General features: G+C 40.7%; 1 protein-coding gene and 2 non-coding genes across 3 annotated transcripts; all 3 read right to left on the bottom strand.

The window, feature by feature from the left end:
* Positions 1-1,649: 1,649 nt before the first annotated feature.
* Positions 1,650-1,756, bottom strand: LOC120101159 (U6 spliceosomal RNA). The gene has a single exon (XR_015678613.1). It is a non-coding gene; the product is annotated as a U6 spliceosomal RNA (small nuclear RNA).
* Positions 1,757-4,330: 2,574 nt separating this feature from the next.
* Rnu6-999 (RNA, U6 small nuclear 999) lies at positions 4,331-4,437 on the bottom strand. The gene has a single exon (XR_015678743.1). It is a non-coding gene; the product is annotated as a U6 spliceosomal RNA (small nuclear RNA).
* Positions 4,438-6,479: 2,042 nt separating this feature from the next.
* Positions 6,480-10,059, bottom strand: Fabp9 (fatty acid binding protein 9). The gene is given in 4 exon segments (NM_022854.2): positions 6,480-6,662; positions 6,826-6,927; positions 7,542-7,714; positions 9,930-10,059. Coding segments are annotated over 4 exon segments (399 nt in total). The 5' UTR covers positions 10,003-10,059; the 3' UTR covers positions 6,480-6,611.
* Positions 10,060-12,217: the final 2,158 nt, after the last annotated feature.

Below are 12,217 nucleotides of genomic sequence, written 5' to 3'. Positions count from 1 at the left end.
ATGAGGTCTTCTATGAAGGTCTGATAGAATTCTGCACTGAACCCATCTGGACCTGGGCTCTTTTTGTTTGGGAGATTTTAATGACTGCTTCTATTTCTTTAGGAATTATGGCGTTGTATGAATGGTTTATCTGTTCCTGATTTAACTTTGGTACCTGGTATCTGTCTAGGAAATTGTCCATTTACTCCAGATTTTCAAGTTTTGTTGAATATAGGCTTTTGTAGTAGGATCTGATGATTTTTTTGAATTTCCTCTGAATCTGTTGTTATGTCTCCCTTTTCATTTCTGATTTTGTTAATTTGGACACACTCTCTGTGTCCTCTGGTTAGTCTAGTTAAGGGTTTATCTATCTTGTTGATTTTTTCAAAGAACCAGCTTTTGGTTCTGTTGATTCTTTTTATAGTCCTTATTGTTTCTACTTGGTTGATTTCAGCTCTGAGTTTGATTATTTCCTGCCTTCTACTCCTCCTGGGTGTATTTGCTTCTTTTTGTTCTAGAACTTTTAGGTGTGCTGTCAAGCTGCTGATATATGCTCTCTCCTGTTTCTTTCTGCAGGCACTCAGAGCTATGAGTTTTCCTCTTAGCACAGCTTTCGTTGTGTCCCATCAGTTTGGGTATGTTGTTCCTTCATTTTCATTAAATTCTAAGAAGTCTTTAATTTCTTTCTTTATTTCTTCCTTGACCAGGTTATCATTGAGTAGAGCATTCTTCAACTTCCATGTATATGTGGGCGTTCTTTCCTTATTGTTATTGAAGACAAGCTTCAGCTTGTGGTGGTCTGATAGGACGTGTGGGATTATTTCTCTTTTTCTGTATATGTTGAGGCCTGTTCTGTGACCAATTATATGGTCAATTTTGGAGAAAGTACCATGAGGTAGTGAGAAGGTATATCCTTTTGTTATAGGATAAAATGTTCTATACATATGTGTTAAGTCCATTTGATTCATAACTTCTGTTAGTTTGTCTATGTGTCTGTTTAATTTCTGTTTCCATGATCTGTCCATTGATGAGAGTGGGGTGTTGACATGTCCTACTATTATTGTGTGAGGTGCAATGTGTGCTTTGAGCTTTAGTAAGGTTTCTTTTATGTATGTAGGTGCCCTGATATTTGGACCATAGATATTTAAGATTGAGAGTTCATCTTGGTGGGTTTTTCCTTTGATGAATATGAAGTGTCCTTCCTTATCTTTTTTGATGAATTTTAGTTGAAAATTGATTTTATTTGATATTAGAATGGCTACTCCTGCTTGCTTCTTCAGACCATTTGGAAAGTTGTTTTTCAGCCCTTCACTCTGAGGTAGTGTCTGTCTTTGTCTCTGAGGTGTGTTTCCAGTAGGCAGCAAACTGCTGGGTCCTCATTGCGTATCCAGTTTGTTTATCTGTGTCTTTTTATTGGGGAATTGAGTTCATTGATGTTGAGAGATATTAAGGAATAATGATTATTGCTTCCTGTTAACTTAGTATTTGGAGGTGAGATTATGTTTGTGTGCTTCTCTTCTCCTTGTTTTTTTTACAAAAAGATTAGTTTCTTGCTTTTTCCAGGGTGTAGCTTGCTTCCTGTGTTAGGCTTTACCATTTATTATCCTTTGTAGGGTTGGGTTTGTAGAAAGATATTGTGTAAATTTGGTTTTGTCATGGAATATCTTGGTAAAAATATGGAACGCTTCATGAATTTGCGTGTCATCCTTGTGCAGGGGCCATGCTAGTCTTCTCTGTATCGTTCCAACTTTAGTATGTGTGCTGCCAAAGCAAGCACAAGAAGTTCTTTTATTATTGAGAATAGTTTTCACTATCCTAGGTTTTTTGGTTATTCCAAATGAATTTGCGAATTGCTCTTTTTAACTCTGTGAAGAATTGAATTGGAATTTTGATGAGAATTACATTGAATCTGTACATTGCTTTCAGCAAGATGGACATTTTTCTAGAGTAATTCTACCAATCCATGATCATGGGAGATCTTTCCATCTTCTGAGATCTCCTTTGATTTCTTTCCTCAGAGACTTGAAGTCCTTGTAATACAGATCTTTCACTTGCTTGGTTAGAGTCACAACAAGGTATTTTATATTATCTGTGGCTATTGTGAAGGGTGTCATTTCCCTAATTTCTTTCTCATTCTGTTTATTCTTTGAGTAAAGGAAGGCTACTGATTTGTTTGAGTTAATTTTATACCCAGCCACTTTGCTGAAGTTGTGAATCAGTTTTAGGAGTTTCTGGTGGAATTTGGGGGGGTCACTTAATTATACTATCATATCATCTGTAAATAGTGATATTTTGACTTTCCTTTCCAATTTGTATCCCTTTGACCTCTTTTTTTGCCAATTCCTCTGGCTAGAACTTCAAGTACTATATTGAATAGGTAAGGAGAGAGTAGGTGGCCTTGTCTACTTTCTTATTTTAGTGGGATTGCTTCAAATTTCTCTCGATTTAGTTTGATGTTAGCTACTGGTTTGTTGTATACTGCTTTTACTGTTTAGGTATGGGTCTTGAATTCCTAGACTTTCCAAGACTTTTATCATGAAGGAGTGTTGAATTTTGACAAATGATTTCTCAGTATCTAATGAGATGATCATGTGGGGTATTTTTCACTTGAATTTGTTCATAGAGGAGATTGTGTTCATGGATTTACATATATCGAACCCCACTCGCATCCCTGGCATGAAGCCTACTTGATCATGGTGAATGATCATTTTAATATGTTCTTGGATTCAGTTTCCAAGAATTTTATTGCATATTTTCGTGTCGAATTTCACAAGGGAAATTGGAGTGAAGTTCTCTTTCTATGTATGGTCTTTGTGTGGTTTAAGTACAAGCATAATTGTGGCTTCAAAGAACTAATTAGTTAGTGATCCTTCTGTTTCTATTTTGTGGAATAGTTTGAAAAGTCTTGGTATTAGGTCTTTTTTGATGGTCTGAGAGAATTCTGCACTAAACCTGTCTGATCCTGGGCTTTTTTTTTCTCTTTAATTTGGTGACTTTTAATGACTGCTTTTATTTTTCAGGTGTTATGGGACTGTTTAAATGATTTATCTGATCCTGATTTAAGTTTGGTACCTGGTATCTGCCTAGAAAATTGTCCATATCCTCCAGATTTTCCAGTTTTGTTGAATATAGGCTTTCATAGTAGTAGGATCTGATAAATTTTAAATTTCCTCAGTTTCTGTTGTTATGTCTCCCTTTTTATTTCTGATTTTGTTAATTTGGGTACTGTCTCTGTGCCCTCTGCCCTCTGGTTAGTCTGGCTAAGGGTTTATGTATATTGTTGATTTTCTTCAAGAATCATCTCCTGGGATTTTTGATTGATTCTTTGTATAGTTCTTTTTGATTCTACTTGGTTGATTTCATCTCTGAGTTTGATTATTTCCTTCCTTCTACTCCTTTTGGGTGTGTTTGCTTCTCTTTGGGTGTGTTTGTGTGTATAGCTCCCAGATGTCAAGCTGCTGATATATGCTCTCTCCTGTTTCTTTCTGCAGACACTCAGAGCTATGAGTTTTCCTCTTAGCACTGCTTTTGTTGTGTCCCATAAGGTTGGGTATATTGTGCCTTCATTTTCATTAAATTCTAAAATGTCTTTAATTTCTTTTTTTCTTCCTTGACCAAGTTATCATTGAGTAGAGCCATTTTCAGCTTCCATGTGTATGTGGGCTTTTTGTCATTTTTGTTGTTATTGAAGACCAATCTTAGTTTGTAGTGATGTGATAGGATGCACAGGATTATTTCAACCTTCTTGTGCATATTAAGACTTGTTTTGTGACTGATTATATGGTCAATTTTGCATAAGGTACCATAAGGTGCTGAGAAGAAGGTATATTCTTTTGTTTTAGGATGAAATGTTCTATAGATATGTTTAAATCCATTTGGTTCATAACTTGTTAGTTTCTCTGTGTCCCTATTTAGTTTGTTTCCATAATCAGAGAGTCCATTGCTAAGAGTGGGGTGTTAAAATCTCCTACTATCATTGTGTGAGATCCACTGTATGCTTTGAGCTTTAGTAAAGTTTCTTTTATGAATGTGGCTGCCCTTGCATTTGGAGCATATTCAGCATTGAGAGTTTATCTTGGTAGAATTTTCCTTTGATGAATATGAAGTGTCCTTCCTCATCTTTTTTTGATAACTTTTGTTTGAAAGTTAATTTTACTGGATATTAGAATGGCTACTCCAGCTTGTTTCTTGGGACCATATGCTTTTTCCAGCCTTTTACTCTGAGGTAGTGTCTGTCTTTGTCACTGAGGTGTGTTTCTTGTATGTAGCAAAATGTTGTCCTATTTATGTATGCAGTCTGTTAGTCTATGTATTTTATTAGGGAATCAAGTCCATTGATGTGAAAAGATATAAAAATATGGAATGCTTCACTAATTTTTGTGCCATCCTTGTACAGAGGCCATGTTACTGTTCTCTGTATTGTTCCAATTCTAGTATATGTGTTGCTGAAGAAAGCACTGTTGTCCTAGAGATAGAGCCAACAGATTAAGATAGAGGTCACCTACCCTTCCTTGGAATTCCCCTAATGTGCTTTTAATTGGACCTGCAAGCTCACTGGGGCACGTCCATCTTGGAAGATGGCAGACCCCAGCATGCTGGACTTCTGCAGAAGAAAAGGCTCTTTGCTTTTGCATACTATTTGAGTTCAGGGTATCATTCTTCAGTGAATCATGGACCCTTACAATTGATTTTGGGATGGAGCAACTCAGAGCCCTGAATCTGGGCTAGGAAAGTAGCTGAGCTGGTTAGAGCCAGATCTGCTTTATCCACAGCACCAGGGCCAGTTCTTCAGCACTACTGCAGCTAAGCCACCCAATGGTAGCATCGGCCAGAGGCAAGGCCAGCTTACTGATCTTATGCCCTCAGGGCTGGCTTATGAGTACCTTCATCATCAGGGCCAGCTACACTGTGTTGCCCTGATGAAGTGCAGGGCATGCTCTCCCGAGTACTACCACCAGTGAGGGAGCAAGACCAGCTCTCTACCTCTCATGCCCTTGGTGTCAGCTCTCCCAGCTTCAGCAGGTGTCAAGGGGGAGGACATCACCCATACCACCTCACAACAGACAAGTGGTGGGGCTGGCTCACTGGCACCAGGGTCAGTTTTGTTGTGCTGTCTGGAGTTCTGGCAGACTACAGCTGGTGAAGGGCAGAGATGGCTCTCTAGCACTCCTGACCCTGTGGGTGCACATGACCCTTTGAGCAGCTTTCCTGTCTGTTGGGGTCAGCTATCACATACTCATGACCCAGCCGGGATCACCCACACCCCTGCTACCAGGAGCAACTCTACTATGCTGCCTGTGTGAGGCATGAGGTCCTCTCTTCTGAGTGCTGCTGCAGGTAAGAGTTGGAACCAGTTCTGCACATTTACGTCCTTTTATAATTATTGCATTTTTGGTACAAATGTGTAAAAATTAAAGCCTGTTAAGGATGTTGAAAATGACCCCTGTCAGTGATTTATTAAATATTTTTGTGTAACAAAAAGAATGTGATGAACTATTCTTGGGTGGTAGTGCTAACAGTAGTATAAGTGTAATTGCTGTCTGGATAATTAATATTTTCCTGTAGACTTAACATGTCTCTCAATGTAATAGTTTGCTACTGTTATTTTGGGTATATAACTTTCAAAGTAAAACATATTTTCCTATGTGGCTTATAAAGCCTACTCTCATTTGTATTTCAAATTCTCCCGAAAATAAGTAAATGACTTTACCTCAGTCTCTAGAGTTAACATTGTTATTTTTCTTCTGTACGCAGTTCAAGGGAACAAAAAAGATTATGAACATGTATGCATGTGTGCCTGCATGTATTTAGTGTATGTGTGCCACATGTGTGCACTTACGTAAGGAAGCTAAAATGGTGTCATCAGAGACATGAGCCACTCCTTGTGGGTGCTGGGAACTGAACCTGAGCCCTTGGCAAGAAAATCAAGTGCTTTTTCCTCCTTCTTTCTCCATATTTTGGGTAACTCTTCCTACCCCTACCTACCTCAGTTAACCTAATAAACTCAGGGGTTTGTCTTCTGGGTGACTAGATGTCGTGTTAATAGACACTTCTGTCTTACCAATTCTGCAGACCACTCCTGTAGTGATTTGAACATGAAATGTCCCATAAAGACTCATATTTTTGAACACTTGGTTTGCTGATAGTGATTCAATTTCATAATGCTATGGAAGTTTTAAGAGGGTCTTTCTGGAAGAAGCTTATTACTACCGGCTGATTTTGAGGTATTATGGTGTAGCTCCACTTCCTGTCCTGGCCCTGAGCCTTCCTGTGTGGGGTTTAAATGAGATCTCGCTGGCTCCCAACTACCAGGCTGGTTCCACACGTCTGCTACCATGCCTTTCCCATCATGACAAAGAACGGTGGTGTTTCCCCTCCGGAACTGTGGGTTAATATAAACTCTTGCCCCACTGGAAGTGGCTTTCTGTCAGAGTTTTCTACATAGCAGCAGAAAAGTCATGCTGACCGACCATAACCTTCATTATCAAACAGTCTGAAAACAACTTTCAATTAGTGCTTTTATTGAGCAAAACTTATGTTGGTGATATTTTAAATCACTGTCCCTGGAGCTGAGTTTCTTCAGCAGCAAGTTCTCTGTGGTGGCCAAGTTCTTACTGGCGTCTACCCATCTGCTACACCCTTTCGTAGGTCCTAGTGCTGACAACATTGTTCATGGTGCACTCCTGAAGGTAGAGAGATTTGTTAGATGTGACTATTGACAGGTTAAACCTTCTCCCTCATCTTTCTGCAGAACAAGCCTTCAATTCAGGCCACAGAGACAAATGAGTATCTTGGTGGGTAGTCACTCAAAAAATATGTAAAAATGTAAACTTAGGGATCACTCACCACTACCATTCTTCCATCCACAATTCTTCTTTTAATTGTTGTCTGTTTGCCAAGCCATCTTTGGATCTGGATCATTGACCCACCTTCAAAAGTTATAAGGCTCTATAGATGCAGAGACAGTGGTTAGAAGGAGTTATTCAATACCTTGTACCTATTACCACACTAAACACCTACTCTCTTAACTTCAAGTCTGAAATTCTGTTCTTCATGCTGCTCAATTCAATTCCTGTTATGTTTTAATGCAGTCAATCTAGAAGTCCCAGGAGATAACTAAATTCATGTTCTCATAGACAAGAATTCATAAGCTATTTAACCTTAATAATTGTTCTATTCTGTATTTTTCAGACAATAACAAAAGTTGGGGGAAGGTGAGGAAGGAATGTCATATGCTAGGTTTACATCTGTAACCCTGGTACTTGAAGGTCAGAAGCAGGCCTAAGATAAGAAGCAGGATCCTAAGTTGCAGGCCAGTCTAGGCTATATAGCAAGGCCTTGTCTCAAACAGCAGCAACAAAAGGACTAGTAAGAACATTTTAGCTCCATTAAGCTATCTGAATAATTAGCAAACAAATGACTTTATGCACAGATTTTAAACAAGCCCAACCAGGCTTAGTAATAAATGAACTGAATTAAATTGAATCAATACAATAAACTGAATGACCCACACCTAGCCAGCTATTTTCCTCAGTGATTGAACAGAGTGAGCTCCAACTAACCTTCACTTTCCGGTTGTCTGCAGTGGTCTCTTCAAACTCTTCCCCCAATTTGAAGGAGATCTCCGTGTTCCTGCATGCACTTCCTGCTTGGATGTCCATCCTTTCCCCATTGAAACTAATGCTAACACTTGGCTTTATTAAACATGCAACTTTCCGGGGTTCACATTCCACTCCTGGAGGACAAAGAAAAAATATACCTTACTCACATGTTTAGGAAGATATGTCAAGAACTATTTTGAGCACCAGCTCTTAAAGAATGCTTCCTCTTCCACTGGAGTCGACTAGCATACACCCTTGTTTCTTCACAGACAAGGTCTCATTCTGCAGCCCAGGCTGGCCTTGAAGTCAGGGTCCTCCTGACTCTGCTTTGACTTGCAGATGTGAGCCACCATGTCCAACCTCAATGTCTTCTTTGATGTTTTCTGTAATCTCTAGATCAAGTCAAGGTACAACTAGTAATTTTGATATCTTGAAAAGCTAAATTCACTTTCTCAAACCTTTGTGCTTAGTGTGAAGTGTGGATTTGCAGGATGGCTTTCAAGGGAGCAAATGCTTGCATTTAGCTTTGTGGAAACTCGCAAAGACAATCTGTGAAGCCCTCGGCTCAAAGCCTGGCCCTGGTGCTTTGGTTGGGCACATTCCACTGTCAATATGACTATTGACAGTAGGTAGACAGACGCTGACTCTTCTCTCTGAATACATATTTTTGTCTACTGCCCATTCCAGCTATGGATGCAACAGACCTCCCTATAGGAAAACAGATCTGTGGATCTCAAGGAAGAGTAAGGTGGTCAAAATCTGGGCTCCAATTCTGACACTTGACAGTTTTGCTCCCTTTGAGCTTTCTCCATAGTAAAGTGTGGATGACTTGGCCTTCCTTACCCTTGCTTTGGAAGAGTACATGAAAGGTTTAGAAAGGCCCCAAAGCAGAGTAATTTCAGTGACTCTTCCTCCTTGCTCCAGACTTAGCGCAACTCCTAGTCAACACACAGTGCCATTCTGGTCATAAGCCCACGGTCCTCCCATTCCTTTCCCATCTCCTATATCTATCTATATTTATATCTCTATCTATCTATCTATCTATCTATCATCTATCTATGTCTATCTATCTATCTCTACACATAGAGATAGAAATAGAAATATATAGTATATATTTTTCCTATAGGTCTCTCAGTGTAGCTAGGCTGCACTTGAACCCTCTATCTTCCTGCCAGAGCCTTGTAACAGCTGAGATTGTATGTGTGCATGGCTACATCCACTCCCAAGTTTCTTACATCCCTCAAATTTTTATTCAAAACAAATTTGTCTATATGAAAATTTCTTTATTACTTCCTGATATGTAAATGTTGTTTTTGGGAGAAGAGTAAATATTACATTTATGATATTGCTAACTTCTTACGGGGTAAAACATTGCTGTTTCACTGCTTACAATAAGTACATATGTCAATAACTGTCAGCAATCGCTGATCATTGTAAGCAAAATGTAAAAAAAGGAAGAAATCTGCATTTCATGTGGTTTAGACTTATAAAAGAGGATGTTAATAATTGTGAAAATGAACTGTTGTTCACAGAGAGGTGTTCATATAGAGAGGTGTAGCTGTTACAGACACAGCTTGTTATAACTCATGGTTGATTGCAGAGCTTGATGTAGATATCAAGGACCCATCCTCCTGGGAGACAGCCAATGGTGAGATGGTCAGTCAGTGAAGAGAAACCATTCTATTTCTCCTCTCAAAAAAGAAAATCTTCAAAACCATGTACATGAGTGAACATTCTAGAAAATTCTAGCCTTTAAATTGGTGGTGCTTACAAACATCAAATATCAGATGTCCTGCAAATTAGATATTCACATTATGTTTCATAACAAGTTATAGTTACGATGTAGCCACGATTATGTTTGGTGGCCATGACAACATGAGGAACTGTATTAAAAGGTCCCAGAGTTAGGAAGGTTGAGGACCACTGTGGAGAATGTTATTTGTTGCCACTGTGCTTCTAAATTTATGATTAAAATAAATCCCTAAACAAATTCAATCCATAAACTAATTACAACGATTCATTTACACAAATTTTGGGGTCGAACAAAAGCTGCTCAATGAAATGATCCTGCTGTGGAGAAATTTGTGCAGGATGTCAGCATGATGATCTTCCACCAGGAGCCTGGGCTATAAACAGAGAGTGAGCTGTAAGCCGAGTTCAAAGATTTTTTAACGTTATTAGTTATTATAGTTAAAAGAAATAATAATAAGCAGGCTTATAAACTTTGTCGAGTATAACTCAAGGTCACAAAAAGAAAATCATTTAAAAATTCATCGTCAGGTACAAAGCCAGCCACAACACAAAAGCATCTTGCCACCAATTCCCTACTCCCGTAACGGCATCGCTCACCCAGTTCCCTCACGTAATTCTCGAAGTTTTCACTGGAGACCAGTTTCCAGGTCCCCAAGAAGGGTTCAATCATCGTGCACAGCTTTGCAGTTAGATGAGACACTCACAACCGAAAACCACGAAGTGTGGGCATCACTGTGCCGCCAGGCCCTTCCTTCGAAGAAGATCTTTGTCACGTGGCATTCCTGAAGCGGCCAATGAGCTGCCAGGAATCTGAGATTCCAGGCACCGGCGGTTGACTCTCTCTATATACCACCAACAGAAAACTAACCCGCAAAGCTTAACTCAGGGAGCCTCTCTAAGCCTCCAGCAACGGGATTTATACCCAAGAGACCCCTGCTAAGTCTTACCTGCCGAATGGAGGCAACTGTCAATGGAGACGAGACTTTGAACACTAAATGTCGACTATCCCTAAGGGGATATCTGACAAATGTCTAACCAACACCAAATCAGATGTTTCCCCACCTCAAACAAGGACACCCTTGCTTGGTCTGACTCAGCTATTTTACTTTTTGTTTGTGCAAGTCATGGTGTAAAACCTTTCCCTTCATTAGAAGAGTGTTGTCCCTTCCCTTGCTTGCAGGGTTGATGTGTTCATATTGTTAATGCAATTTAAAATGCCTACAGTTGCTTGGAGTGAGGTTTAGGTTATTAACATAATTTTTGTCAATCAAGGATAGGTGGGGACTGGGAAGAAAGGTGGCAATTATTACTGGGTAGAGCTGCGTGGTGTGAGCCTTACAAGGGAAGGATACAGTGAAGTCAGTGCCTAGAAACCTCATCTTTTATGTTAACAAAGTAAACTCCCCTCCCTTCTCCCTCCCTCCCTCCCTGTCCCTGTCCCTGTCCCTCTCCCTCCTCTCCCTCTCCTCTCTCCTCTCCCCTCTCCCCTCTCTCCTCTCTCCTCTCTCCTCTCTCCTCTCTCCTCTCTCCTCTCTCCTCTCTCCTCTCTCCTCTCTCCTCTCTCCTCTCTCCTCTCTCCTCTCTCCTCTCTCCTCTCTCCTCTCTCCTCTCTCCTCTCTCCTCTCTCCTCTGTCCTCTCTCCTCTCTCCTCTGTCCTCTGTCCTCTCTCCTCTCTCCTCTCTCCTCTCTCCTCCTCTCTCCTCCTCTCTCCTCTCTCCTCTCTCCTCTCTCCTCTCTCCTCTCTCCTCTCCTCTGTCCTCTCTCCTCTCTCCTCCTCTCTCCTCCTCTCTCCTCCTCTCTCCTCTCTCCTCTCTCCTCTCTCCTCTCCTCTCTCCTCTCTCCTCCTCTCTCCTCTCTCCTCTCTCCTCTCTCCTCTCTCCTCTCTCCTCTCTCCTCTCTCCTCTGTCCTCTGTCCTCTCTCCTCTCTCCTCTCTCCTCCTCTCTCCTCCTCTCTCCTCTCTCCTCTCTCCTCTCTCCTCTCTCCTCTCTCCTCTCTCCTCTCTCCTCTCTCCTCTCTCCTCTCTCCTCTCTCCTCTCTCCTCTCCTCTCTCCTCTCTCCTCCTCTCTCCTCTCTCCTCTCTCTCCTCTCTCCTCTCTCCTCTCTCCTCTCTCCTCTCCTCTCTCCTCTCTCCTCTCTCCTCTCTCCTCTCTCCTCTCTCCTCTCTCTCCTCCCCCACGTAGCCTGGCTGCCCTCATATTAGCAATCCTCCTGCCTCAGCCTCCCAAATGCTAGGATTACCAGATGTGCTACACCACGACTAGTTTTCAAAATCATTTTTGTATTAAAAGATGCAATTTAAGATGTTGCAGGTAAATTTTTGTAAAGTTTTAGGTGAAGGAAGGAATGATACCTGATATCTATAGTCCAAAAAGGTAAAGGGGGACACCAGAAAGTTAAAGCTCGCTGTAATTCCTCCTTGCTTCATGTTCTGCACTCCAAGCAAGTGAGGTAGATTCACAGGTCCCAAGTTTTCTACCACACATTAATTGAATAGATTGATGTGGCTGCTCATAATTCCAGCTACTAGAAAGCCAAAAGTTTAGATGGTCAGGGACAAGAAAATGACTATTTTTTTCATCTGTTCTATGTCAATTCACCCTTCAACTCTGAGGACTATCTCTTCATCCTTGTGTGTGACAGCATCTCTTTCCACACAAAGCAAACAAGATATTGCGGTTTTGAGTGCCAGAGAGACGTGATAGTTTATTCGGGACAAAGAATTGCTTTTGGAGAAAAGGTATTTAGAGAAGTGGAATGTGTTGTATTTTTGTGAATTGGAAAGATATTCGGCTATCCAGGAGGGCAGAAGGAGGCAAGCAAAACCTCAGGGAAGATCATGCTAACAAATGCCTCAAAGGTCCATAACACAATCAGATTCAAATAC

Source organism: Rattus norvegicus, chromosome 2, assembly GCF_021556685.1.
Source record: "Rattus norvegicus strain SHRSP/BbbUtx chromosome 2, alternate assembly SHRSP_T2T, whole genome shotgun sequence".
NCBI lineage: Eukaryota > Metazoa > Chordata > Mammalia > Rodentia > Muridae > Rattus > Rattus norvegicus.
This window is presented reverse-complemented; position numbering and strand designations above follow the sequence as displayed.